Source organism: Bidens hawaiensis, unplaced genomic scaffold (genome assembly GCF_021521415.1).
Source record: "Bidens hawaiensis isolate Kalapana, Puna unplaced genomic scaffold, B.hawaiensis_p1.1 tig00025015_1, whole genome shotgun sequence".
Taxonomy (NCBI): Eukaryota; Viridiplantae; Streptophyta; class Magnoliopsida; order Asterales; family Asteraceae; genus Bidens; species Bidens hawaiensis.
In genome coordinates this window covers 103,155-130,699 of record NW_027493978.1, presented here as the reverse complement: position 1 = coordinate 130,699, position 27,545 = coordinate 103,155, and the positions used below count along the sequence as shown (strand labels likewise).

The window sequence follows — 27,545 nt, the reverse complement described above, 5'->3', positions numbered from 1 at the left end:
ATCAAATGTTATGACTAAAAGCAAAATTTCACTTTTTTTTTGAAAGAATATCATTCGTGTAATTCACTATGTGTTTTGTAACTTTATTTTACTTGAATAAGGTTTTTTTTGACAAATTATCGTGAAGCAGTACTGAGTTGTTGTCACTTTAGGATGGGCCTACAGGATCGAATGATGGTCTTATGCGATTGAATGGTTTGAATTTGATTAGAATATATATTTTTTACTCAATATAATATGAGTTTAAAACATGAAAGAATATGTGACCCTTAGAATGTTGGAACGAGTTTTAACAAAATTGACCTTTTTTTCAGAACTATTTTATTTCCCTATATCCGTTAACAGGTAAAATTCGATCAGTCGTACACTTTTTTTTGGGTGTTTTTTTTGTGTGAGTGACATGACAGCAATGTGCCAGCTGAGTTGGGGTGTTACAACATTGGTGATATTTGAACTTTGAAGTCAGGTTTTCTTTATGTTTATGTCCATAACGGTGACAGAAGTAAGATTAAACTAAAGTGTTATAGTACGAGTAACAATGTGTTACGGTACACATACAAGTTTAAACCTAAAGACAATCTAGTGGATACTATTTGAATTATGAACAAAAAGGGAAAATTCCCAAAATAGGTGTTTATGAATACGTTTTTCAGGTTTTAGGTGTCATTTCAAACAAATTCCCAAAATAGGTATTCCAAACTAGTCGTGACGAATAGATTATGATTGTTCACGAGTAGTTTGTATAACCAATTAAAATTTGCCACGTGTGTATAAACTAACCGTAACGACCAGTTTCACTAATAATCTACTCGTAAAGATTAAATAAGTTTAAAGCCTCGTAATCAACGCCCACGAGTAAATAAGGTATCCTTTAGTCGCGACGAGCAGATTATAAACCTTAAGAGTCGCGAGTAGTTTATCAGATAAACTACTCGCGACTTTTAAGGTTTATAATCTGCTCGTCGCGAGTAGTTTATCAGATAAACTACTCGCGACTTTTAAGGTTTATAATCTGCTCGTCGCGACTAAAGGATACCTTATTTACTCGTGGGCGTTGATTACGAGGCTTTAAACTTATTTAATCTTTACGAGTAGATTATTAGTGAAACTGGTCGTTACGGTTAGTTTATACACACGTGGCAAATTTTAATTGGTTATACAAACTACTCGTGAACAATCATAATCTATTCGTCACGACTAGTTTGGAATACCTATTTTGGGAATTTGTTTGAAATGACACCTAAAACCTGAAAAATGTATTCATAAACATCTATTTTGATAATTTTCCCAAACAAAAATGGAGTAACAAGGAAGTGTCACCTCAAACTTAAATATTGAAATAAATATTGAAAAAGGTACGATCCATATAAAAACTCCTTTGCCAAACTATCAAAACTAAATTGTATTATGCAGTTATCGACTTAACAAACTAACTGGTTTTGCTTAATTTATTAAAATACCTAGTTCGAGCCAGAGATGGTCTCGAGACCATGTAATTAATTTATTAAGCTTACAATTTTTTCAAACCCAATAATAACAACATAATATAGCCCAATAATACTGGTAGTCTAGTTAGCCAAATTCCGACTAGTGAGTCTGGCTAATAACGAAGTAGTTAAATACAAGCCTAAAAAATGTCTTCTTATTTTTAAAAATAATTCGGACCAGATATAATAACTTTATTTTCTTTATTATTATCACAACTATCGTCAATATTTGAAAAAAGAAAATTGCATATAAAGACCTAGTTTTTATATCCGCTTGGGTCATCCGAAAGCCAGAGATTTTTTTGTCGATGAGGTGAAGAAAAATGAAAGAAAGTGTTTGTAGGTGTAATCAGCGGCGGCCCAAGGTTTTTAGAGGCCTCAAGCGAACTATCAATTGAGGCCTTTCTTTTCCAAAATTTTAAGTATAAACCCTCCTCCTTTTTCCGGGCTTGGGACCGACAATAATAAACCAAACGTTTATTGTCGGCGGAGTTAAAATTTTTTTTTTAAGTTATTTCGTGTCGGTAAAAAATAATGTTTATATGAAAAAAAAATTTCTAGCTTTAATAGATGCATATTGCTTCATATTCGTAAGTTCGGTGTCGATGTGACATTGAAACAAATAGCAAATAGCAAATAAATTGATAAATGGGCAGATTCTAAAGCAAATAACAAATATGCAGATTCTATATTGGCATGAAGTGGTGACAATATACTAACCTTATATTGCCAATTCTCCAAAAGTCAAATATTGTATTTGATATGCACGGCTCACGGTTGCCCACCGCTCACGGCTGTCCACTGCAGACCACAAGAGAGGCTTTAATTGAATCACAATAGTCAACACACCAATAAACCAACATGCAAATCGAAATAAAAACCCAATTGCTTATTCAATCACAATAGAATCTAAGAATGCTAGTAATAGTATAAACAAATATTATGAGACTTACCCAGTATATAAAGATGAAGAAAACTGAATCAAAGAGGTAGAACTAAAGGCTATAGTTGTTAGCTATTAAATGGTGATTTCATTCCGATTTTCGATTTCCGATTTCCAACAAAAGTCGCTTTAGTTCTGTTGTTTTAATCTTCCAGGCAGTAGACTCCATGTCTCCACGACGGCCAGACAAAAAAAACCCTAATATATTTATGGTTTTTTTTTAAATTTGGGGGCCTAAAGCCCTTGCTTGGCCCAACAAGCGTATTGGGCCGGCCCTGGATGTAATGGGCATCCGTATGCATCCGCTATTATCAGTGCAATACCATCAAAGCCAGTCTAACCTAATACTTAAAACTCATATTCTTGATTAAGCGAGTTACGTGCTCACAAACAGTTTTTCGTTCTTGCATACACATGTTTTAAACGTCACTCTAACCTTTATATTATTAAAGTTTACCTTTGGAAAAAAAGAAAAAAAGATTTTACTTTACTAGATTACAATAGATGAATGATGATGATACCTTTTGGTAACGTGGGCCAGCGTAGATTACAGCTAACCCCACCAACTATCCTATCTTTCATTCCAAATTCGGTTTGTTTCATTTGGATTCACCGTCACTTCACACATACATACATACATGATACATACATCTGCTTGATAATAATAATAATAATAATAATAATAATAATAATAATAATAATAATAATAATAATAATAATAATATTAATCTTATAACTTTTTTGTTCAATTAATTAGGTCACAGATTCAGTTTCTGATACACTAACTAATAATAATAATAATTCATGGCGGAACCAAAGAAGATCATCATAGACACGGATCCTGGCATCGGTAATCCCTAATTACACGACTCTATTGAATAATAATAATATGATCATCAGCATCTGCTTGATTTCAATCTGTTATTACTAACTAGTGCTTTTACTGATTCTTCACTACAATTAGATCAAATGAATATTCATTAGGGCAAATAATTGATCATCTGTTTATGTGCAATCAGATGATGCTATGGCAATATTTCTGGCATTAAGGTCACCTGAAGTGAATGTGATTGGGCTTACAACTGTTTATGGCAATGTTTACACCACTCTTGCCACTAGAAATGCACTGCATTTGGTAATACCTCATTTTTATTTTATTTTATTTTATTTTTTGTTTCAGAAATTTGAATTATTATCTAATGATTTCTTGTTTTGTTGATTATGTTTAGTTGGAGGTTGCTGGAAGAACAGATATCCCTGTTGCAGAAGGCTCTCATGTTAGTTATATGGTACATCTTCTTTCATTTCTATTTCTATTTTATTATACACACTTCACAACACTACTTCTCATTTATTTTACATATTATCATATGTATCAAATAAACTTTTCATAATTTATCATAATAAGTTAATCATGTACAAATTGAATTAAGTTTATAAACTAGGCCTTAACTATTTTTTGCATGACTGAAAAGACCATTTAGAGCAAAAATCTTGCGACTTAGTTAAGATCATGTGCAGTTATTTTATATTAAACGTAGTAATAGTAACAAGCTTGTAAGCTTATCAATGAAAGCCAAACATTAAAACATAAATTAAAATTCTCGAAAGGATTATAAAAGAAGACGAGAAGGTTAAGTGATGCAGGAGCATCTGGTTCATTAAGTCGGTCAGGCCCGGCCCATCTCAAATGTTTATTTTTATTTATAAATAGGTTTGTTAGGTCTTTTTGTTTAGTTAGTTGATTGTTTTTGAATTACAACAAGAGATCTTGAAATACAACAAGAGATCAAGCGGCTCCGACAGAGGATTCGAGATCTCGAGTTGAAAGGGGATATGTGCAAAGCGGAAACCGAGTCGGGCACCATCGTCTGGGACGAGGGTGACGACGGAGAACAGCATCCGTTTGGCAGTCACCCACCTCGGTTATTTGAACCAATTTATCCAGAAAGTGTGTCTGAAGACAACCCGTGTTTGATGAAGACAGATTTGATTTCGATGAAGAAGAATTTTCGTTTGTGCAAAACATTCTTAGCGGGATTACCGTCCAAGAGACCGAGCCAAAGAAAGATAAAGACGTTAATGACTGTGATACAAAGTCTGATGTGCGGAAAAATATAATTGTTTCTTTAGATGTTGATGAAGGTCATGCGATGGATTTGTGTGGCGAGACCGTGACTACTAGTGACGATGAATCAGTTGGAGGCGTGGACTTGTTTTTGGAAGTTTCAATCAAGATGCCTACATTTATGGAGTCAGATGGTAATTTTGGTTTAAATGTTGACATTCCATTATCTCCATGCATGATTATGGGCTATTTGAACATTTCTAAAGATAAAGGTAATTTTGATAAGAAACATAATTTGAATTTTGAGGTTGCTAGTTACGATGGCAATCCACGTGAAGGGTTATTTAATTTGTTATTTCCATATAATATTGAAAAGTTTGAGCCAGCAAAAAATAAGATTGTGCAAAACAATTTATATAAGTGTACGTTAGCTACAAATCCACGTGTTTCACATGCAAAATCTAGTGGGGAATTTCAACATCATGGTGGTACAAGCCTCGAGACGATTAGTAAGGTGAATAGGGTTGATGTTCCCTTTGACCCGGGTGGTATAAATCAAGAGTTGAGTGAAACGACTTATGAAGTTAAATTGTTTAGCTCAGTCATGATAATAATAAATGAGAAGCGGGTTGATGTTCCATTCGATCCTGGAGGCAAAACTCGAGGACGGTTTTTTTTAAGAGCGGGAGTATGATGCAGGAGCATCTGGTTCATTAAGTCGGTCAGGCCCGGCCCATCTCAAATGTTTATTTTTATTTATAAATAGGTTTGTTAGGTCTTTTTGTTTAGTTAGTTGATTGTTTTTGAATTAAAGATTGTAAGCTTTTAAGCTTGTTAACCGAATCATTCGGTTCGAATCGTTTGAATAAAATCAATGTGTTCTTGAGCCATTTGATTGCTAGTCGAAACTGCATCATTAAGATTGACTTGTTTTTTATGAAATAGATAAATCTCAGATTTTAAGGAAAATACTGTTAATGGGTAAATGCAAAGTTTTAAACTTTTAAGGTTAAAACGGGTACATGTGAAATTTAAAGTTTTAGAAAAATAAGTGTAAACTGATCATTTCTTGAATTGTATATATAGAAATACGTAAATCTTATATTTTAACTAGTTTTTAAGGGCATATATATGATATTTTCTAACTTTAGATTGGGTATATATGATATTTTACAAGTTTGTAAGGATAAGATGGTCAGGCCCGGCCCATCTCATTAAGTCGGTCAGGCCCGGCCCATCTCAAATGTTTATTTTTATTTATAAATAGGTTTGTTAGGTCTTTTTGTTTAGTTAGTTGATTGTTTTTGAATTAAAGATTGTAAGCTTTTAAGCTTGTTAACCGAATCATTCGGTTCGAATCGTTTGAATAAAATCAATGTGTTCTTGAGCCATTTGATTGCTAGTCGAAACTGCATCATTAAGATTGACTTGTTTTTTATGAAATAGATAAATCTCAGATTTTAAGGAAAATACTGTTAATGGGTAAATGCAAAGTTTTAAACTTTTAAGGTTAAAACGGGTACATGTGAAATTTAAAGTTTTAGAAAAATAAGTGTAAACTGATCATTTCTTGAATTGTATATATAGAAATACGTAAATCTTATATTTTAACTAGTTTTTAAGGGCATATATATGATATTTTCTAACTTTAGATTGGGTATATATGATATTTTACAAGTTTGTAAGGATAAGATGGTCATTTCTATATTTTATCTCCATGTGTGAAGAAAGCAACGAAGCTTCGAGTTGCAGACTTTGTTCACGGAGTAGACGGGCTCGGAAACCAAAACTTCCCTCAGCCAAAGTCAAAGCCAATAGAAAAGTCAGCAGCAGAATATTTGGTTGAGCAAGCTAAACTTTACCCTGGTCAAATCACTGTGGTGGCATTGGGCCCTCTTACCAACATTGCATTGGTCTCGTTCATAACCTTATTAATTTGTTTATTATTCATACAAGCAAAACTATTTCATGGAAACATCTAGAACTTGTCTTTTTGATTGACGCAGGCTGTCGAACTGGATCCTATGTTCACCAAAAACATTGGACAGATTGTTCTTCTTGGTGGTGCGTATTTAGTGAACGGGAATGTGAATCCAGCTAGTGAGGCTAATGTAAGTCGCTCACTTTTGTACAAATGTTTATATACATTAAATTGTATTTAGTTTACATTTTATGATATGCAGATATTTGGTGATCCAGAAGCTGCTGATATTGTGTTTACTTGTGGTGCTGATATTTTGGCTATTGGGCTTAATGTTACTCATCAAGTTATTCTTAAGGGTAATCATTTTTGTATGTTTTGAATGCATCCCATATTCTCATGGTATTACTGATATTTTAATCATCAGTTCATTAATAATCAATTAATTATCATGTGCAATATGTTGTAGATCATGATCGTGACATCTTGGCAGATTCGGATGGAATATTTGCTAAGTATTTGAGCAAGATTCTGGAATTTTACTTTTCATATCATCGTGAAGCGTACAATATGAACGGTAATTGTTTTGACAAATGTGAACTGTTAAGAATGCGCATGTTTATTTCCTTCAGTTTTAATTCTGATTTTGTGATTAAGGAAAGGCATTTGATGTTTGGTTAATCACTTAATCAGCTGCTTACGCTATTGATTTGTGTAGGTGTATACCTTCATGACCCGACAACGATTCTTGCAGCTGTTAATCCTTCGTTAATGACATACACGGAAGGTGTTGTCAGAGTCCAGACAACTGGCATCACGAGGGGCCTTTCATTGTTTTTCAACAAACAGAAAAGGTGGAACTTGTTAATTTTCTGTTTAAGTATTTCATTTTCATTAACAGAAACAACTTTTTTATATGACATTATCTTTTAAAAACAATTACACCATAAAATCGAGCTTAATTTGAGTATGATATTGTTATATTAAAAAACAATTTTTTTGCAAAAATATAATACACTTTGCAGGATTTTGTTAGTTTATCTTATATAAATGAGTTTTTTTACCATTATAACGGTGGGCAGACATTCAAATGAGAACCAAAAAACATGTTGAGAACTACGAGATCCACATATTACACTTGTGTCTTTTGCTTCAACTGTTATGCAGAAGGCGATTACATAACCGATTAACCACCTACCCACTATCTCATTAAATCATTAACGCATTAGGTACAAGTGCTTTATGCGGTTCTAACAGTTCTTAACATCTTTTGGTTTTAAAATGAATGCATCCCTATAACAGTGATTGTAACATTATAACTGTATTGTTTTACAATTATTGTGAAAATTGTATTAGATTTAGTAAAACAGCACTATATGATAAAACAACACAGTTATAAATGGACGCAAATATCCCGTGTCCATAGAAGTAGCCCGTGTCCATAGAAGTAGCTGCGTATTCTGACTACCATTCTCATTGCTTCCTACCCTTCTTAGGCAAACCCCGCTCTTTAGTAAAACCAATCCCTACACACACAGACACATATGTGATATGTATATACTTTACACACTTTCTCTCCCTCTACTTAGGTTATCTTCAATGCATTATACGGTTCTCAATGAACGAAGTGGTTTAGGGTGTATGCATTAAAGACACAGTTTGGTCTGATTTCAACTTTTAATTTGTTACTGGTGTAGAAAGATGATTTATTTCAGTAGGGAATGTCTGAAATAACAATATAATTTAGTGCTTAATAATTCAAAGACATAAGCAGCGCGTGTATACTGATGTTTTGTTTTTGATTTGTTATTGCTACTATGCTAGGTTTAACGAAGAGACTGAATGGTGCAACAAACCGACGGTGAAGGTGGCAGTTACTGTGGACGCTACTGAGGTAGTTAAATTGATTATGGAACGCCTTATGTATTGATTAGTAGCATCCTCAAATTTGTATTTCAAAGCTAAATAACATGTACTTTGTTTCTTAAATGTAAACAGTTTCTTCTCATATTTGTTTTATAATCAATCAGCAGCAGCCAAATAATAATCTTTCACATTTATTCTATTTTTACTTTCCAAATATGATAAACCGGAATCATCCAAAAAAAATTTTACTATGCCAATAAAAATATAATTACAATGTCAACTTATTACAATAAAGTGGTAAGGAAACGGAAAACAAGTTGTGTCGTAAGTCGTAACATGAACTCGAACTCACACCTTAGGAATCTTTAAATATGTTACGAAACTTCTGTTCTAAAATCAGAACCATACAAGAATACAACTGTTACATCTTTAAGAAATGATAGTACTACAATTAGGTTTTGTAAGTGGAGTTGGAAATCTCTCTTTACTTCCTTTCTCTCAAAACTCGTATATTAGCACTGCTAAGCGGGTTGTGTTTGGGGGTTAAACCCGACACCCCCAAATATCTTGTCACATGTAACACTTTAGTGTATTCATGGGTTTACATGAACAAGACTCGTAACCTGATTAACTTATTTAACTTCTTTACATATGATCAATAATCTAAAATTTAGAATCTACATATTAGTTTTATTTTCCAAAGCAATTATGTTTGTACTATGTCAATTAGTTATTAAAATTTAAAATGTGACACAATAAAAAACCCACGTAGTTGAAGATATTATATGAGTACTTTAAAAAAAAACTAATTAATAAATAGGTTAAATAAGTCAACATGCAAACCTGTCTGGAACACGATCATTTAGCTAAAAGTATCCAAACTCGTTTAGATTAAACATAAATACATGAATTTCATGCTAGATTCTCATGTGTGAAAATTTCGCCCCTCTAGAATGCTAGAGGCTAAAATACAAAAATTACTAACTAAATTCATGTTGTGTTGGGCTCATTAATGAAATCTTCATGCGTCAAATTAATTAAATAAATAAAACCAATATATTAAAATGCATTTTGTCATGTTAGGATGATAAAACTAGTTTTATTAGTCAGCCAGGCCAACTTATCACAAGATTCCGTAAGTTGAATGCACCGTTTTTCAATTTCCATGTGACCCTACATTCTATCATCTATACATTATTTTATATTACATAATAATATATTTATATTGCTCCAACAAGTTGGAAAAACATGGAATATTCAGGATTTTAAAAATGAAAAAAGAGAAGAAAACAAACGTCTAATTGAGGAGTCGTGGGTCACTGTGTGCCAGCCAACAAAGTCTCAAGATTGTATTTTATTATTTCTTCTTAAAGCAATTAAATTTTGAACTGATTATTATCACTTGCATAAAATACATTAATCATCGCGCGACCAAAATATTTGAAGATTATTTCAAATGATTTTGGATGACAGAGAAAAAAAAATACTTATGACGAGTAATTTTTTTATAGATGAAATAAGTTATGTCATTGACTAATATTTGTTCTTGTTCTTATTTTAATTTATTAATTATTGTTAAATTAATACGGGAGTTAGACTGAGGGTAGTGGGGGGTGAGGGGTGGGCGCGGCCGCCTACGTGGCTCGCGAACACCGCTACACCCCTCCGGTGAGCGAGGGCGCGGCCGGCCAGCGTGGCTGTGGTCGCGGGGCTAACTAGCCGTTGGAGGGTGTGTTGACTGGTCAACTTTACCGTTGGCCAGTTTAAATATTTTTTTTTATCATATAAATCCACACTTTCTATAAAAACTCAAACCATACATTCTCTCTATCAAAACTTCTATTTATATATTTATAAATGGCATTGTCGTCATCGTCTTCGTCTTCCTATTCTACCGAAGAAGACGAACTCATTTGTCAAGCGATTCAAACGACGATAAGCTTTTTGAGAGATCAAAATCGCCCCCGAGCCCCATTGTTCCGCCAACCGCGTATTCGTGATCGAAAGACCGCTAACGAAACTTTGATACGTCACTATTTTAGTCCCAATCCCACATATGGTGAGGATAGTTTTAGAACCTGTTTTCGAATGACTAGACGATTATTCATGCGTCTAGCAAATGACTTGCCGGAGCACTTTGAGTATTTTCAACAAAGGGATGACGTTAGAGGTAAGCCCGGGTTCACGGCTACTTAAAAAATTACCGCCGCTCTTCGACAACTAGCGTATGGTGTTCGATCGGACATGTTGGACGAGTATCTACAAATGGCTAAAAAGACCGGACGCGATGCGCTTAACCACTTTTGTAGAGGTATATATTTTTTTTACGTTTGTTTATATATTTTTCAAATATTTACATAACTTATATAACTTTAATAATTATATTTAGGGGTCATATCGCTATACAAGCGGAGATACTTAGGTAGACTAACAATGTATGATATTCAACGCATATACGAGGTGCATGGTGAAAAGCATGATTTCCCTGGGATGCTCGGTAGCCTTGATTGTATGCATGTTGGTTGGGCTATGTGTCCCACTGCTTGGCGAGGTCAATTCCATCGAGGTGATCACCCCGGCCCTACTATCGTACTTGAGGCGGCGGCGTCACAGGATCTTTGGATTTGGCATGCGTTCTTTGGGGTTGCCGGGTCTAATAATGACCTCAATGTTATCGATCAGTCACCGATAATCGATGACCTTATCGACGGGACAGAACCTCCTCAAGCTTTTTTTGCAAATGGAGAACATTTCTACGGGTACTACCTCGTTGATGGTATTTACAACGAATGGGGGATACTTGTTCAAGCTTATGCGGCTCCAGTTTCTGACAAACGAAAGTACTTCACGAAGAAACAAGAATCGGCAAGGAAAGATATTGAAATGGCGTTTGGAGTCCTAAAGAAAAGATGGGCAATGTTGGCGAATCCAATAAGATTTTGGACAAGGGAGAAGATAACGGAAGTCGTCATCACGTGTATAATCCTACATAACATGATACTAGAAGACGAGGGTAAAACTATTTGTCAAAACTACCAAGGTGATATTCCAAGACAAGAATCGACGATCACCAATGAACAACGACTCGCCAACATAAATATCATCAAGAGCCGTGAGTTACATGGCAACGTTCGGCATGAGTTGGTCAAGCATTTGTGGGATAGAAGACCCGATGATCTTTGTATTAGACTAGTATCAACGTAATGTTTTATATTATTATTAATGTAATGTTTTATATTATTATTTAATGTATTATTTAAAATAATTAAATAAATAAAAAACTGGATCAATCCCCTGCTCACATGGACCACTACACCCTCTGGGGCTTGGTTGAGGGGCTTGATCCATGGCCATATCATCGCCTACGTGTCAGATTTTGCTTGGCTCACCTGGGGCTCAATCAAGCCCCATTACTCTCAGCCTTATACAAAGGCGCTTGGCATATTTGTATTTGAAACAATGGGATAAAAGCAAATAGCTAGATTAGCAAACGGATAGATTTAAACATGCCTGGCTTCTGAAAGGTAGAATATTTATCAAATTTTCCGCCCCCCTATAAAACCAAGCAACTGTTAATAATCAAGGACTCAATCCATATAATTGAAACCAATTCTGCTCGTCAGTCATCACCATAACCAAGGTTGTTCCAGTTAGTAACTCGCCAATAATACTCTGTCGAGAATCAGGACGTTGTAATGTAATTTCTGATGGGTTACCAACAAAATGACCGAGGGTCACCGATGAAATTACCAATGACCGATTATTGACATCTCTTTAAGCTTCATAGATGTTTTTGCGACAAATTACCTTGAATGTTTACCAACATGTTGCCCACGAGTTCTTTAAACCTTTTTTGACGGAGAGTTAATGTTTTTGGTAACCCATTGATAAAGCTCATTTTGTTATAAAAAAATTTAAATATGTTTAAACTTGATCCAAGATTTGACTAGTTCTAGTTTTAATTCCGAGTTTGGTCTAGAACTAGACGTAGGATATATTCTACATACATCAACTTAAAACATAGACACATATGCCTCACTTTTTATCCAAGTGAACTTATTACTCCGTAATACTGTAATAGCCAATGGCTATAAATGTATGGGAAATTGGATTTTAATGATTCAAACTATAACTTATTTACTGATAATAATTTATACTTACACAATGATTAATGCATGATAACAATTTTAACTTTCATTGTTTTTTTGTCAAGAGCAATCCCGTTAACATAATCATCATAAACTTTTACTTGATTAGTTGGTCTTCACTTGATTTCACAATAATGATTATGAACGAAATGAAGAAACATACTAGCAAAATCAAGTGTAAATAAAATGACAACTGAGTGTAAAATTCATATACTATCTGGATATCTTTTGTCAACAAAAATAAAGTATGATTACTATTGGTTAAAATGTAACTATGCATTATTATTAGGATCGTTTAAATGTTTCAATTCAGTTTTCTTGAACGTATTGATGATATATACATAAGTACATAACCATGCATGAATGAAATGGTTGATGCAAATCTACACCTAATTTGATATTCCTGTGGGGACCGAACTCGATCAGTCAACAACATTCTTCTACTTAGCTAGCTAGCTCCTAATCATTAGTCATTACTACGTACATGCGATCCATATTCATCCCCCTCATAGACTAATCACTAAACAATAAGTGATCATCCAGAAGCAGTAGGTAAGGTTCTCTAGCTAAACACTCCAAAAATGGAGCCATTGTAAACTACAAATATTGAACTCGTTTTCATCGGTCTAAACCGAACAAATTACACTCCAACTAATTAAGATGCTAGCTAGCCATGTGATTAAGGAATCAAATTATAGCTACTCAAATATTTATATGCACCTTTGCAAGCAAATTACATGATTATATATTATCCATGCATGCACGTTGGTGTGTATATATATTCAAGCATGGTTGATCAATCCACACAACATTCTGAGTCGAATAGCTATTCAACCGATTAACGAATATGGGTTTTCACGAACTAATCGAAAGATGTCCGAATACAGGCTACAAGAAGCTAATAGTGAGGAAGAGGCCATTGTTGAAGAGAGTGAACAGAAGATTGAAGGGTTTTAGGTTAATGGTGACACGTAAACTCAAGTGGAGGCATTTTTGGGTGGCGGTGATGCCATCGAGGAGGATGATGAAGATATATAGTGATATGTTGAATCAGATGATGAAGGTTGATGATTCATATCCCGCCATTGTTTTCACTTGTCAATGGGGGCTTCCTGTTCTTTCTTATCCTACTTCTAGTTGTAGATATCCTAATGCTTCATTTTCTACGAAAATATATCACCAAAAATGAGTTATACTATGTCCGACAATGTACTCAAGTACTCAACCTCTAGACCTCTAAAAGATTATACCACCATCCTAAGCTATACGAACATATGCTTACTTTGAAGCTTTTGTTATAAAATCACAAGGATTTAAGTGTCAAATCTTTAAGAAATGACAAAATACTGCATTTAGGTTTTGAGTAGTATCAACGGAGATGAAAATCTCTCTTTGCTTCTTTCTCTCTTACTATATAAAAATATATATCCTTAATTTAACAAACCGGCCAATAATATATTGAGAACCGTAAAATTGAATTTTGTGTTTGTATGTGTTGCTTTGATCACGGGACATATTAAAAATCGTATTTCGTGTTTATATGTATTGTTTTGATCATGAAACATATAAGACACTACCTAATCGCCACACTTTACACACACATATATATATAGGTGAAATATGATATAAATAGATTTTGACATAAAGTAAGTAGAGTATTTATTATTGTGTTACAGTTTTGAAAAAGAATAATAACTATTACGTCACTTATTTTGTTATAGCATGATAAATATTGGAATGCTTAAATTCCAAATCCAATTCCTTCATATTCCAATTCTCATGCAAATTTTCCATTTCCAAAACATTTTGTGAACTAAATCTACCCTTAGATACTTTTAGAAATTCAGTAAACTTGTGTGAAGAGGCCATTGGACAACTCGGAAAGCCCGAGCTCACTTTCGGAAAATAGAATTAGAAGCAGATAAGTTTCGCATGACGGATACTCTGAAATAAAGTGAGAAAAATTGGATTTGACTGATTCAACTAATTATAAGACTTTGGAACAACTAGAAAACTAAAAAAATGAAACTACAAATTTTGAACAACAAAAGGCTAGTAACAGATTTAACAAAAGGTTTTTCAAAAAGTCTTACAATAAGCTCCAAGAACTCTAAATAGTTATTTAAAGTTAGCACTATTCCGTTATAAGTTTTATGCATTTTTCCTTTCTCAATGCATTTCTTTAGATAAAATTTTTCTTTTTTTAGTGGTAAATATTTCTTAATTAGCTAATGCAGTGTGAATGAATGTACATTTGGATGATTTTTATAGTCAACATTACGAGACAAATATTCTTTTATAATTTAGCCGACTTATCACAATCATGAATCATCCGCAACTTGAATGTACCATTTTTTTTAATTTTCATGCGACCTTACACTCCCTATCATTTATGCATTATTTTGAATAATATATAAATATAATAATGTATTGCTCCAATAAGAGAAAGAACATGGAATTTAAAATTTTAAAAATAAAAAAGAGAAGAAAACAAACGTCTAATTGAGACTTGAGTGGTCAGCCAAGTCTAAAAACTGTATTTTATTATATATAAAAGAAATAAAAATAAAAAAGATCATTAATAATCAAATGCATCAAATACATTTTAATAATTCATTCACCATCGATTAAAATTATTAAAGATTCAAATAGCATAGTATAGTAACATTATTGATTAACGAATAAGTGGGGCTACGATTTTGATATAGGGCTGAAAAGACGAGAGTGTCTCTTCACCTGAGGAAGTAACAAACGGTAACATAACAGAGGGACGCAAAATGATCCCGTTTGATAACCACAGAGAAATAGACTGCTTATTTTTAAAAAATGGGACGCAAGAGGTTCTCGCCAGTGTACCATATCGGCGCAAACTCATTATATCAAACTTTATTTAAATCTAGAGGTGATAAAATATTCACAAAAGGAATACCATGCATATATACACTTATATAGTTTATGTCAAATTGTGTTGGAAATGGTTGATGCAAATCTACACCAAATTTGATATTAATTCTTGTGGAGATCAAACTCAGTCAACAACATTCTTCCACTTTTCACTTTTGACTTTTGAGATTCTCTCCTCACATGCTTATAGCTTCTAATCATTTCCACTTGCAAACCATATTCATCCCCTCATAAACTATTCACTAAACAAGTCATCCAGAAGCAGCAGGTAAGCTTCTCTAAACACTCCAAAAATGGAGCCATTGTAAACTACAAATCTTGAACTCGTTTTCATCGATTCAAATCAAACAAATTACAAATCAACTAATTAATATGCTACCTAGCTAGCTAGCCATGTGACTAAGGAATCAAACCTACTCCAATCATATGTTTTCAAATTTCAAACAACTTATCTTATTATATATATACTCTCCATGCATGTGTTTGTATATATATATGTATTTAAGCATGTTTGATCAACTCACATAACACTCGTTATTCGCAATCAATCAACGATGAATATGGCCGGCTTGCAAGAATTGATTAAAAGATATCAAAACACGGGCTACAAGAAGCTAACAATGGGGAAGAAGCCATTGTTGAAGAGAGTGAACAGAAGATTCAAGGGCTTTAGGTTATTGGTGACGCGTAAACTCAAGTGGAGGAGTTTTTGGATGGCGGTGATGCCATCGAGGAGGACGATGAAGATATATAGTGATATGTTGAACCAGATGAAGGTTGATGTTCGTATCCCGCAATTGTTTTCACTTGTCAATGGGGGCTTCCTGTTCTTTCTCATCCTACTTCTAGTTGTAGAAACACTAGTGTGTCTTATTATACAAAGCCTCCGATACTAGCATAGTATCCACTGATTTTGTTATTGATCAATATCTATTATATGTTTTTGGTGGCTTTTAGTGTTCTTTTTGCTCATTTTCCACTAGATTTTGATTCTTTTTAAAGTTTAAATGTTTAATGTATATATAAATCGAGCAATAACATGTTCATCATCGACAAAAAAAAAAGGAAATGTAACATACAATGTACGTTTTAACTTGTGAAAGGTTGGCAGGAATGAAAATGAGAAACATATAGCATAAAAAGACGCATTAATTGGTGTTAAAATAAATATAAGATATGATCATGATAGATTACTCATTTTTAATAGCGTGACTTTGGAACTACTCACAATACTCAAGTGAGCTATTTTGAGACGGGATGTCAATCGTTCGCTCAATTTTTAACGCTCCAGATCTGACTCACTTAAGAACACTATCAAGAAGGAAACTCACCACTGTGTGAGAACCCTTGAGTTAGGCTTTAAACTTGAAACCTTAGAAATCTCAAGTTTTAACCACCGCCCCTTACTATTAAACCAAAAGACCAATGAACCCCACAAAACAAATTTTGATATAATATCATATTTATCTAATATAAATTAAAATTTAACAGTATCAAATATATGCAACGGGGAAAGATAAAGTTATAAGGGTCTTATTATTATAGGGGTGGAGTTCGATACCAATAAAACTAACATAGTAAACATACAAATAATATGGTGTAATTTTAGCATAATAATTACATTGTAATTTAATTACATCAAACTTCTAATACAAGTAATTACACTACACTATACATGTAGTGTAATTATTGAAACACAAATTATCATATGAAAGCGTTGCAAACACTTTGTAATTCTGCTTTTTACTCATATATTATTCATACAAGCAAGTAACTGTCTTATGGAGGCATCTAGATTCTAGAACTTGATTGAAGGCTGTTAAACTTGATCCTATGTTTACCAAAAACATTGGACAGATTGTTCTTCTTGGTGGAATGTGAATCCTGCTAGTGAGGCTAATGTAAGTAACTCACTTTTGTTGGAATGTTAATTTACACCAATTAGTATTTAATTTACACTTTATGATGTGCAGATATATGGTGATCAGTAGAAGCAAAGTGACAATCTTTTCACATGTATTCCATTTTTCCTTTCTGAAAATGATGGATTAGAATCATCCACATTAATCATCCTACTTAGATTACCTCAAATGATGCTACAGAGTAAAAACTACTAACATTTTTTAAAAAGAAATTACTAAAAGCCAGTTTTGTTTACACTTTTAAAATCGTATTTAGTGATTCAACATGTAGCTTTTGTCAAACCAACTAAACCAGATTGTTAACAAGTAAATGAATTGAATTATTTGTAATTACCACAAATTCTAGAAAAAGATATTAATATGATATAACACCGTTCAAAAACATACATTCCAAAGAAACATACAACGGGACGAAAAAAATAGACCAGGGTGTCCCATGAAAAAAGACACAACAAAACTCACAAATTAACTTCAAATAACTTTTAACACAAATCCTCTTCAAACACAAAGCCACTGTGTTCAAGTCTCAAAAGTCATATTCTCCGCCTCTTTCCGTATCGAGTCAAACAGCACAGAAGACAGATATCGCTCCCCAAAACTAGGGAATACAGCCTGCAGTTAACGCACAAAAAAATCTCATTAGCTGCATACAAGCACCACAAGTAATCACGTGAAATTTGCCATCTCTAGTCTCGTGACAAACTGACAACGAAACAATATGACTGATATTATTACAAGAGCCTGAGTATGTAATCAATAATCTTTTATGTAATATCCTTCAAATGGATCGTGTTTCCATGTTCACATCACGTAGATAACATTGCAAATATAAAATTAAATAAACTGAAATAATGAAGAAACTTACAACAATGAGCTTTCCAGCACTTTCGGGCCTCTTTGCAATCTTGATTGCAGCAGCAGCTGCAGCACCAGATGATATCCCCACCTGCAACAGAAAAGGCCCGCCCATTAGGGTGAGCAAAAAATCAATTAGATGAACTGAAACTGAAAGGCCGAACCGATAAAACATCGAAAATTACGGTTTGTTTTGCGGTTATGGCACGCTCCAAAACCGAACAAACCCCATTGAACTTGTTTGAAACTTTGTTACTTGATTCATGGCCCAAAATTCGTTATTTGGGCCAAAAGTTAAACACCCAAATTCATTCAAGGTGGCTAACAAAAATTTTATACCCAAATTCATTATTTTTAGGCAACTTTTTCAGGCCAAATGGAAACTGAAATCCGACCAATTACCGAATTGGTTCAGTTTGACCACAAAAACAACCCATGCGCCTAAGGTTGCCCATCTCAGAACATCAATAAGAAAATAAGCTTTTAATCATGAATAGCAAAGTGACATCGTTGGATAAAATTTGGTAAATTGACTCGGTTGGGTAACGGGTCAAGATCAAAACATGTATATTATGTCCTGGGCCGAGTTGGGTTGAACCACAACACTTATGTAAAACTCTTTAATGTTCTGTATATACACCAAAACTATATTATTTTAACATTAATCCAGCTTTTGAATAAAGTTATTTAGGAGGCTGTATGCATTCTATTTGGCCCATTTCCCATTAATCGAATTTTTTAATTAGCCCATTTGACAGTTAGAGATAAAACATAATCCAAGTTAACCCAATCAAAAGTAAATGGCTCAATTTAGCATTTTCAGAGATTCATATTGTGACTTGTGAGTAACTTTAACTTACAAGTAATCCTTCTTTAAAGGCAAGAAGCTTTGCAGTTTCAATGGCTTCTTCACTTGAAATCTTAACAAATATGCATAAAAAAATCACATTAGTGAGACCAATCAACATCGAACATCAAATACACAATTTCTAACTGTAGAAAATAATAAAAAAAAAACCAAAAAGCCATATTTAGAAGAAGTTAGGGGTGGGTCATACTTGAATAACTTCATCAATAAGATCGACTTCTAAAACACCGGGAATGAATCCAGCACCAAGCCCTTGGATCTTATGTGGACCTTACACATGAGAAATAAGACAAAAATATTCATTAGTAAGCCCTCTAATATAATACAAGTTAAAAAAATTATATAAAGAAACCATCAGTGTAGCTCACCTGGCTTTCCTCCAGACAAAACAGCACTTTCAGAAGGTTCAAGGCCATAAAGCTGGTTCCAAATGAATAAAATAAAATAATCAATTAATTAATTAGAGTTTATTTTATTGGTATCGGGTTGAACAGGTATATGCGAAAAATTAGCTAAAACTGAAACAGGTCAAATGGGTCAAACGAGTCAAAAGTCGCCGCGTGTGTATTTATTTACAATATCCTAAATGCCTATAAGATATTATTTGTAGTGATGGTTTATGCAGTTAACCAATATAACCGAACATAATAAAATACTGATGGGTCAGTTTAGTGTTTTTTTAAAAACCGAAATTAGTCGGTTGGTTTTGGTTATCAATATTTCCATAACTGACAAAACAGACCCAAACCAAGTTTTAGTACATGCGTGGTTAACCAAAACCGACCAACTTATTTCGGTTTTCAAAGAAAAGATTAACCAAGTTTTAGTAAATCCATGGTTAACCGAACTGACCCAATACGTAATTACGTATAACCGAATGATACAAATGTTAAATGGTAAAACTTAAATTATTCAAGCCCAAATGTGTTCTTACAATTCATTTAGTGGTTAAATATGTTCAAGCCCACACTTTCAGGCCCAACTGCATAAATTTTAAGCCATTTTAGCCAGGCCCAAACATTTCAAAACGAAATCTGGTTCACAATTAACCGATCTATAACCGAAGTACCTAACCAACATGTAAAACTGATTACACATAACCGACTTAGAAGAAACATACCGGTTATCATTCTCCGGTTAACCAAAAGTTCGGTTATGGTTACAAGTAAAAGAAATCAAACCTTTATGTTAGGGTTTTGCTCTTTAAGATATTTCCCTGCACCCGTAATCGTACCACCAGTACCAATGCCAGAAACAAAAGCATCAATTTTCCCATCTGAACCTTTCCAGATTTCAGGTCCAGTTGTTTCATAATGTATCTAAAAAGATAAAAAAAAAAGTCAATCTAGAGTTGTAACATAAATATAAATTAACAGCAACAATAATAATGATGATAATAAAAGAAAAGTACCTTTGGATTAGTAGGATTCTCAAACTGTTGAAGCATGTAAGCATTTGGTGTTTTAGCTATTATCTCCTCTGCCTTCTGAAGAGCGCCTTTGACTCCTTTAGCAGGGTCAGTAAGGACCAACTCAGCGCCAAAAGCACGGAGAACAATTCGTCTCTCAAGACTCATTGATGCAGGCATGGTGATGATGAGTTTGTAACCCTTGGCTGCAGCCATGAAGGCTAGCCCAATGCCCGTGTTGCCACTTGTTGGTTCAATAAGGACACTCTTTACCAATAATACAACAAATACAATATGTCAATCGTAACTATGAAGTATGAAAACTAAAGTACAAACGCACAATATTGTTCAAGAATCTATGACTGATATTCTAACATACCACTCCAGGTGTTATGAGCCCCTTTTTTTCAGCTTCTGTGATCATGCTATAACCAATCCTGCACACGCAAAGTACACACAACCATAATCAAATTCATATCATATCATCACCCTTACAGTTACTTCCTAGGTGGTTAGTTGCCTTTCCTCTTTTCTATGTTACTACTATTACTATTTTAACTTCTTTTGTTAACGGTAGTCTACTATTATTGGTTATGTTAGTAACTTTTGTGATGCTTTTCCCTAGCTACACTATACGTTATCTGTATTATTATACTCCTGAAAGAATTCAAAAGATCTGTAAAACTGTATTGCTGCTGAATAATATTTCTTGTGTACTAAATAACTGAAAACAAGATCTCTTTATATAGAGATTAAATGATATAACAAAACATTAATAACTATCATAACATTCAAACAAGATACAAAACAATAACTAAATAACAAACTTAAAGATAAATCGAAAATCAAATCATAACAGCTCTAATAGATAATAAACTCAGTTCTACAGTTTGACTTTTAGTCAAAGGTCAAATTCAAGTAGTTGTAATTGTTACGTGTCGTTTTTAGTTTATTTGGGTTATAAGTACTTTGCATTCTATATGGGTTGTTTCCTATTTGTTTGAGGGTTATATTTGTAACTCTAGTTTTTATATAATTAGTGAATCGTGGAGGGTATCCAGAATTTGAGTCAAATCTTCTTCATCTCTTAGTTTTTCTCTCTTTACGGATCCAACCCTAACAATGGTATCAGAGCATTCTTTCCTCTGACCATGGGTTAGGATACTATAGCAACAACAATCAACAGCAACAACAATTCAAGAATTAGGGCAACAGGCAACAAGCGATTAATTAAATGGTGGAAGACGATTTTGCATCAACAAATCAAAACGAGCAGATTACCATGGACGAGTTCATGTCACTTAACCAAGAAGGTACAGTTGATGAAAATTGTGATGAATTCACACTCTTGTTAAATAAGGTCAAAGCTTTTGAAGAAGTTTCCGAAGATTATGCAACATATCTATTCATTTTTGGCCTTAAACCAAAAATTGGTGATATTCTAATGGGTTATCATAGTATGCCCAGAGGTTTAAAGTTGGAGCAAGCGTTTTCTTTGGCTAGATTAGAAGAAAGGATTCTAAACGGGGGTTCAATTCATGGCTCAATTCAAGGAATATCACCAGATCTTGAGGTAATCAATTGTTCTTTACAACATGAAAGTAGTTATGTTACTTCTAGTGTTAGTGAAAGGAGTTTTGGATCACCATATTTTTCTCAATTTACAAAGGCTGAGACTGCACCCAAGGTGTTTGATGAAATGCATGGGCATGTTAGTACTGAAATAAAGGAAGTTTTGGGTAATGATTCAAGAAAGGGAGCGAAAGAAATTAACAATGAAGCTCTACTTTTGGACTCTAGTGTTAAATTTGATATTGAGGTTCCCTTATTATTTAGGGCAAAAACTATGGCAACAGAGGATCAAACAAATGGGTTGGAGGATAATATGAGCAATGAATGTGATCTAAACAACCATGCATATATAAAAGATAATATCGGTTATATTAAGTTTTATAATTCTATGGAGACATGTGAAAACAATTATTTATATGAAGATATTAAAGGGCTTAAGTTGGATATTGCTACAGCTGAAGAGGTGGTCACAATCACAGCGTGTAATGTGACAACAAATCAAGAAGAACTCATTCCATGCTAATTAGTGGGAGTTGTTGCAAAGAGTGTTATCTGGGTTGGATTTTTGGCATTTAAGTATAAAAATGAAAGTTTGAAAAGGTGGTTGTTTAAGTGGAAATGGAAAAGCAATATGGTCTGTGATTATTATAATATATTGGCTAGACTTTCTAATGAAATTTTATATGGTATGTTTGGGAAGGTAGAGATTTATGGATTTTTGGATATGGACTTGCATCTGTATAATGGAAATGTCCATACAAAGCCGTGTAGTGGTGTTGCTTCTGGAGGAATCATGGTTGATGATTATGTTGAAGATAATATTGGAAAAGCCTATACTTTACAAATGGTTACAAAAGAAAAGGGGGTTAATGTTATTAAGACTAAGAAAAAGTGGCAATTAAGTGTTGAAGTAATGGTTGTTCAATTATTTGAATGGAAACCGGGTTGGCAACGTGGCTGGGTTGGAAACAGAAGTGAAGTTCAACATATCTCATTATACAATTTTCCTGATTTCGTTCAAATCAATTATGAAAATAAACATGAGAACTATAGTATGAAATTGGTGGGTGAAACAACAAAAGTTAATGAAGTAAACATAATGCAAGTTTTGAAAAAGTTTGTGGAAAAGAATAAGACTGGGGTTATTTGTGGTGTGAATTTTGCATTAGTTTCACTAGTGGATGATGGCTCGTGTTTGAAGAACTTTGAACGGGAGGGAAAACATCCATATGGGTGCACCAAACTGTTTTTTGAAGATATTTTTATGAATATTGAGCATGCGTGGAAACTGATTCTGCCAATATATGTTGATCTTGTTAGAGTTTGTAGCAGGGAAAAGTTAAGTGGAAATGCCTTGGTGTGTTTATGGGATAGATGGAAATTCAAACCAGGGTGGATCAAAATGAGTTGGGCGGAACTATTACCGGCCGCAAAAAATGGAAGTGATGGAGCGGTAGCATATGGTGATTTTGGTGCAGAATTTCCAACCGAATTAGTTCCTTCATTTCAAGGAGATATTATTATAGCGAGCCAAAACGTTATAAGAATGATTAGTCACCTGAACATAATACAAGATGGTATTTCTAGCAAGGCAGTAGCAGTATTTCGAGGTGCTGATGCTATTTTGATTATGAGCGAAACGGGCCAAAGTACGATTGCATGGTGGTGTAGTGTTCGGCTTAGAGGACTTCATGTTCAATCTTTTAGGAGTTTCTATTGCTGTACAAATAAGTGTAAGTGTTATTATTCTGTAATTTGGGTCATGAAGTTTAACAAGAGTTGGGCGAGTTCTCAAAGAGGTCACTGCGGCCTAATATTATACTTTATGGTACACTACTTGCTAAGGGATGGGGCATCTGATGGTGATAAGATGAATGTTGAAGTTGGTCGTGTAGCTAGGGAGCGGGAGTGGCGCCCACCATGGCATGTTACTAAAACAGCTTCGAGTGTCAACGGAAGATTCGAGTGGCATCCACCATGGTACTTTGTGACAATTCATCCGAATGCAAACAGAAGAACTAAGTGTCGTGCACCATGGAATGGGTCGAACCAAAGAGTACCCGGATTCAGCTGTTATTTTAGTTTAATTTATTTTATGATTCTTGGGGTCAAGAATCTTTTAAGGGTGGAGTATTGTTACGTGTCGTTTTTAGTTTATTTGGGTTATAAGTACTTTGCATTCTATATGGGTTGTTTCCTATTTGTTTGAGGGTTATATTTGTAACTCTAGTTTTTATATAATTAGTGAATCGTGGAGGGTATCCAGAATTTGAGTCAAATCTTCTTCATCTCTTAGTTTTTCTCTCTTTACGGATCCAACCCTAACAGTAATGAAAATAATCCAGTGATAAACACAACACACCTGTCTTTCACACTGGAGCAGGGTTCCATGGATTCCAGTTTAGCCGCAATCCGGCCGACACAACCGTCCACAACATTGTTGAGATAAACCAAAGGAGTGTTACCAATCAACTGTATGAATTCAAAAACTAATCAAAATAGTTACAAAACAAAACCTAATCTAACTAAATAATATCTGATTAAACAGCAGCAGGTATAATCAAAGATCTGGTTTCTAATATATATATTATATATAATAATCAGAGAAATTGAAATCAAACAATCAGCAAGCAAATAGACTTACTTCCGTAACATCCTTAGCGATCGCACTCTTTCCTTCCGCCATTGTTTCACTGGAATAATCACACAAATAGAAGCTTAATTAACAAATTATTAATTATGTGCTGGATTGCAGTTGGCGGAATTAACAAAATGATAATAAGTAAAGTCGATATGAAATATGATATTTATTATTATATTGGCCACGAGTTTAACGAAGTGAATTATCGCAGTTTATTTAATTAATTAATTAATTATCTGCAAATCGAATGAAAAGATACCTTTGTCGAGGAAGATTACAAGATGAAGCATCTTGTTAATGTTGTATTTATTTATAAGTAAATGAAAATGGACTTTGGTGAGCTTCAAGGGCTAGCTAAAACCTTGATCCAGTCAAACTCTCTAATTCCATTACAATCAGATTTTTTTTATATTATTATTATTATTATTATTATTATTTATTAAAGTACTTTTTTTAAACTTATTACCCTATTTTTTAAATTTAACCCATTGAGCATATGTTCTTATATATTCGTTACACGATGCGTCCCTCCGTATGTTAAATTATCAATTTGCCCACCGGTCTGTATTTTTTGGTGTGCGTGTAAGATAATCACGTATGCTTGCAAGATATAGGTTTATTCTTTAGTCTACATATTTATATCAATGCAACTATCATAATATTTCTTATTTTTTTTATTAAATGACATTTTTTCAATAACTTTATCAAATATTTTTATGAATTTGGCATTGGCTAAGCCTACTTCTACATAATAGACTGAGTTACTGGATGTCGTCTCAGCATAATTTACTCCAGCTTAGCCTTAAAAAACTCTTTTCGAGCCCTCGGCCAAGCATGTATGTGGGATGAGATGATTGGCTAAAATTGCCTACAAGTTGATGGAAACCTATTGACTAGTGATGTGGACTTGCAGGCTAATTCAACATGCATTTTGATCACCTCGACGCTTCTACGGGTAAAAGTTTGTAATTTTTAATGCCAATGGTGCCGGCTTAGTTGGGATCTTGGAAATACTCGTCTTTGATTGACTTAAATGAAAGATGTGTACGAGATTTATAGGTTGAAAAGGCATACCTATTCTAGTAAAATCCTAGTGAACTATATATATTTTGGTAAATTTCCGAAACTAGAGGTGTGTGGACCCTTTCAGAATAATTCAGATACATATAGTAGACCTAAAATACAATGTAATCTTCTGTCACAATCAATTCACGTGAGAAAAACTATTATAATTAATGAAATTTAGTTTTATTAAACTTTAATATTAAGTTCATTTTATATACTTGATTAATTTTATAAAAGTATTATACAATAAAAATCATATTTTTTTAAAAGAAAATTGATGATAGTTTTGTTGATTAAATGAGGTCGTCCAAATTTGTCAAAATTGTGTACAACTAATTAATTACAATAGCCGTTACTTTAATTTATCTAGGTTATTTGGTTTGTTCGGCTTTGTAATTAGTTTCAACGCACATAAGCATAAGCACCTTCCTCATGGCAATTGTCCGTTTAACTTATTATAATAGGACATATTGCTTATTTATATTACTAACGTAAGATAAACAATTTTAAGTCAATACGTTATAGAGAAATAATATGATGTGAAATAAATATTGGAAAATCTTAATATTGAGATTTTTGGTATGAATTAGAATTCCACACGTTATGTTGATCACACATTAAGACTTGGGAAATTTCCACAAGCAATAATACTTAACAGTATATATGTTGAAAGTTACATGCATGTGAGTGAGATGGCATGCATGTTAAGCCAAGGCAAGTTGGACTTTTTATAACGTAAAATATTTATCTTTCTTCTTTCTCACCATCACCACGTACTATAGAGAGAAAGTGATGGATACAAGACGCATCACTGTTTCTCAAGGTAAATATCTTCAACCACTTATGGTTTTAAAGGAAGGAAAAAAGAAAAATAAATTGTCTATTTATTTGGACATTCTGTTAGAACCTTTTTCGTGTTGTGATAACAAATGCCTAAATAAGTACACAAATTTCTCAAAAGAAAACTAACAAAACATCAGCGAGAAACATATATAATCTTGTCTGCTTACTTGCTATATATGCCTTTTAAATAATTATATATCACATTTGTTATAGATATATAATTATTAGTTGGAAGGTGTAACCAATGTTTTAAAAACCGGTATTTTATTTGTACCGGATTAAACTAAAAAATGGTACAACCGGTTGAACCGGGTTATACCGGGAGGTTCAATCGGTTGAATAGCTTACCTTATAATTTCCTATGAATGTAACCTTAATCCAAAAATAACCCAAAACTAAATGATTCCTAAAACAAAAAATAATCCAAAAGTTAATCCATATTAAAAAAATAATACAAAAGCACTCAATTTTAAAACAATAGTCTTAAAATATACACGTTTGAATGTTAATTGTTGGATTAAAAGTAATTTTGAAAAAATATGGACCGCAAATATATAAAATTTATGGGGCTTAAAACCGGTTTGCCGGTAAAAAACGGTATTTTTAACAAAAACCGGCGGTACGATGTTCAAGCAAACCGGTAAAAAATATCGGACTCAAATTACCGGCCTACTGTGCAAAATCCGGTTTAGCCGGTTCAACCGGCCGATTTAAACCGGTTTTTAAAACACTGGATGTAACAAGATAAATATTTGCATTTGAATTTTAAGTTTTAAAATATCACATTTAAATAAAGATATTTTATAATTATTAAACAAGATAAAATAAGTTTTAGAAATAAAACTTAAGAAAATAATAAATATAAAATAAAACAGAAAATATATATACATAATTGGACAATGAACTTTGCACATAACATTGTCAGGATTCAACTCGCTTATAAACCACCAGATGATATGGTTGAAAGAGACAAAAAAGTAAGACCTCAACCATCCAAAGGCATAAATCAGAAACGATTAATAGTCTTAAGTGGT

At 33.4% G+C, this 27,545-nt stretch overlaps 4 protein-coding genes across 4 annotated transcripts; 3 read left to right on the top strand and 1 right to left on the bottom strand.

Moving 5' to 3' along the window:
• Positions 1-3,127: 3,127 nt before the first annotated feature.
• On the top strand, positions 3,128-8,427 carry LOC143570663 (putative uridine nucleosidase 2). The gene is made up of 9 exons (XM_077056258.1): positions 3,128-3,280; positions 3,450-3,565; positions 3,660-3,719; positions 6,226-6,411; positions 6,505-6,609; positions 6,682-6,778; positions 6,889-6,996; positions 7,138-7,273; positions 8,244-8,427. Exons 1-9 carry the CDS (start codon positions 3,235-3,237, stop codon positions 8,347-8,349), a joined length of 960 nt encoding a protein of 319 aa, XP_076912373.1. The 5' UTR covers positions 3,128-3,234; the 3' UTR covers positions 8,350-8,427.
• A 2,123-nt stretch (positions 8,428-10,550) lies between these two features.
• Positions 10,551-11,489, top strand: LOC143570683 (uncharacterized). Its single transcript, XM_077056273.1, has 3 exons — positions 10,551-10,596; positions 10,675-10,874; positions 10,968-11,489. The coding sequence occupies exons 1-3, from the start codon at positions 10,551-10,553 to the stop codon at positions 11,487-11,489; spliced, it is 768 nt and encodes a 255-aa protein (XP_076912388.1).
• Positions 11,490-17,656: 6,167 nt separating this feature from the next.
• Positions 17,657-24,736, bottom strand: LOC143570676 (cysteine synthase-like). Its single transcript, XM_077056269.1, has 10 exons — positions 24,607-24,736; positions 24,325-24,434; positions 20,770-20,827; positions 20,394-20,657; positions 20,164-20,301; positions 19,351-19,402; positions 19,173-19,252; positions 18,975-19,034; positions 18,125-18,205; positions 17,657-17,871 (listed from the first exon to the last, which is right to left on the bottom strand). The coding sequence occupies exons 1-10, from the start codon at positions 24,646-24,648 to the stop codon at positions 17,779-17,781; spliced, it is 978 nt and encodes a 325-aa protein (XP_076912384.1). The 5' UTR covers positions 24,649-24,736; the 3' UTR covers positions 17,657-17,778.
• Positions 21,326-24,284, top strand: LOC143570662 (uncharacterized). Its single transcript, XM_077056257.1, has 2 exons — positions 21,326-23,195; positions 23,283-24,284. The coding sequence occupies exons 1-2, from the start codon at positions 22,594-22,596 to the stop codon at positions 24,169-24,171; spliced, it is 1,491 nt and encodes a 496-aa protein (XP_076912372.1). The 5' UTR covers positions 21,326-22,593; the 3' UTR covers positions 24,172-24,284.
• Positions 24,737-27,545: the final 2,809 nt, after the last annotated feature.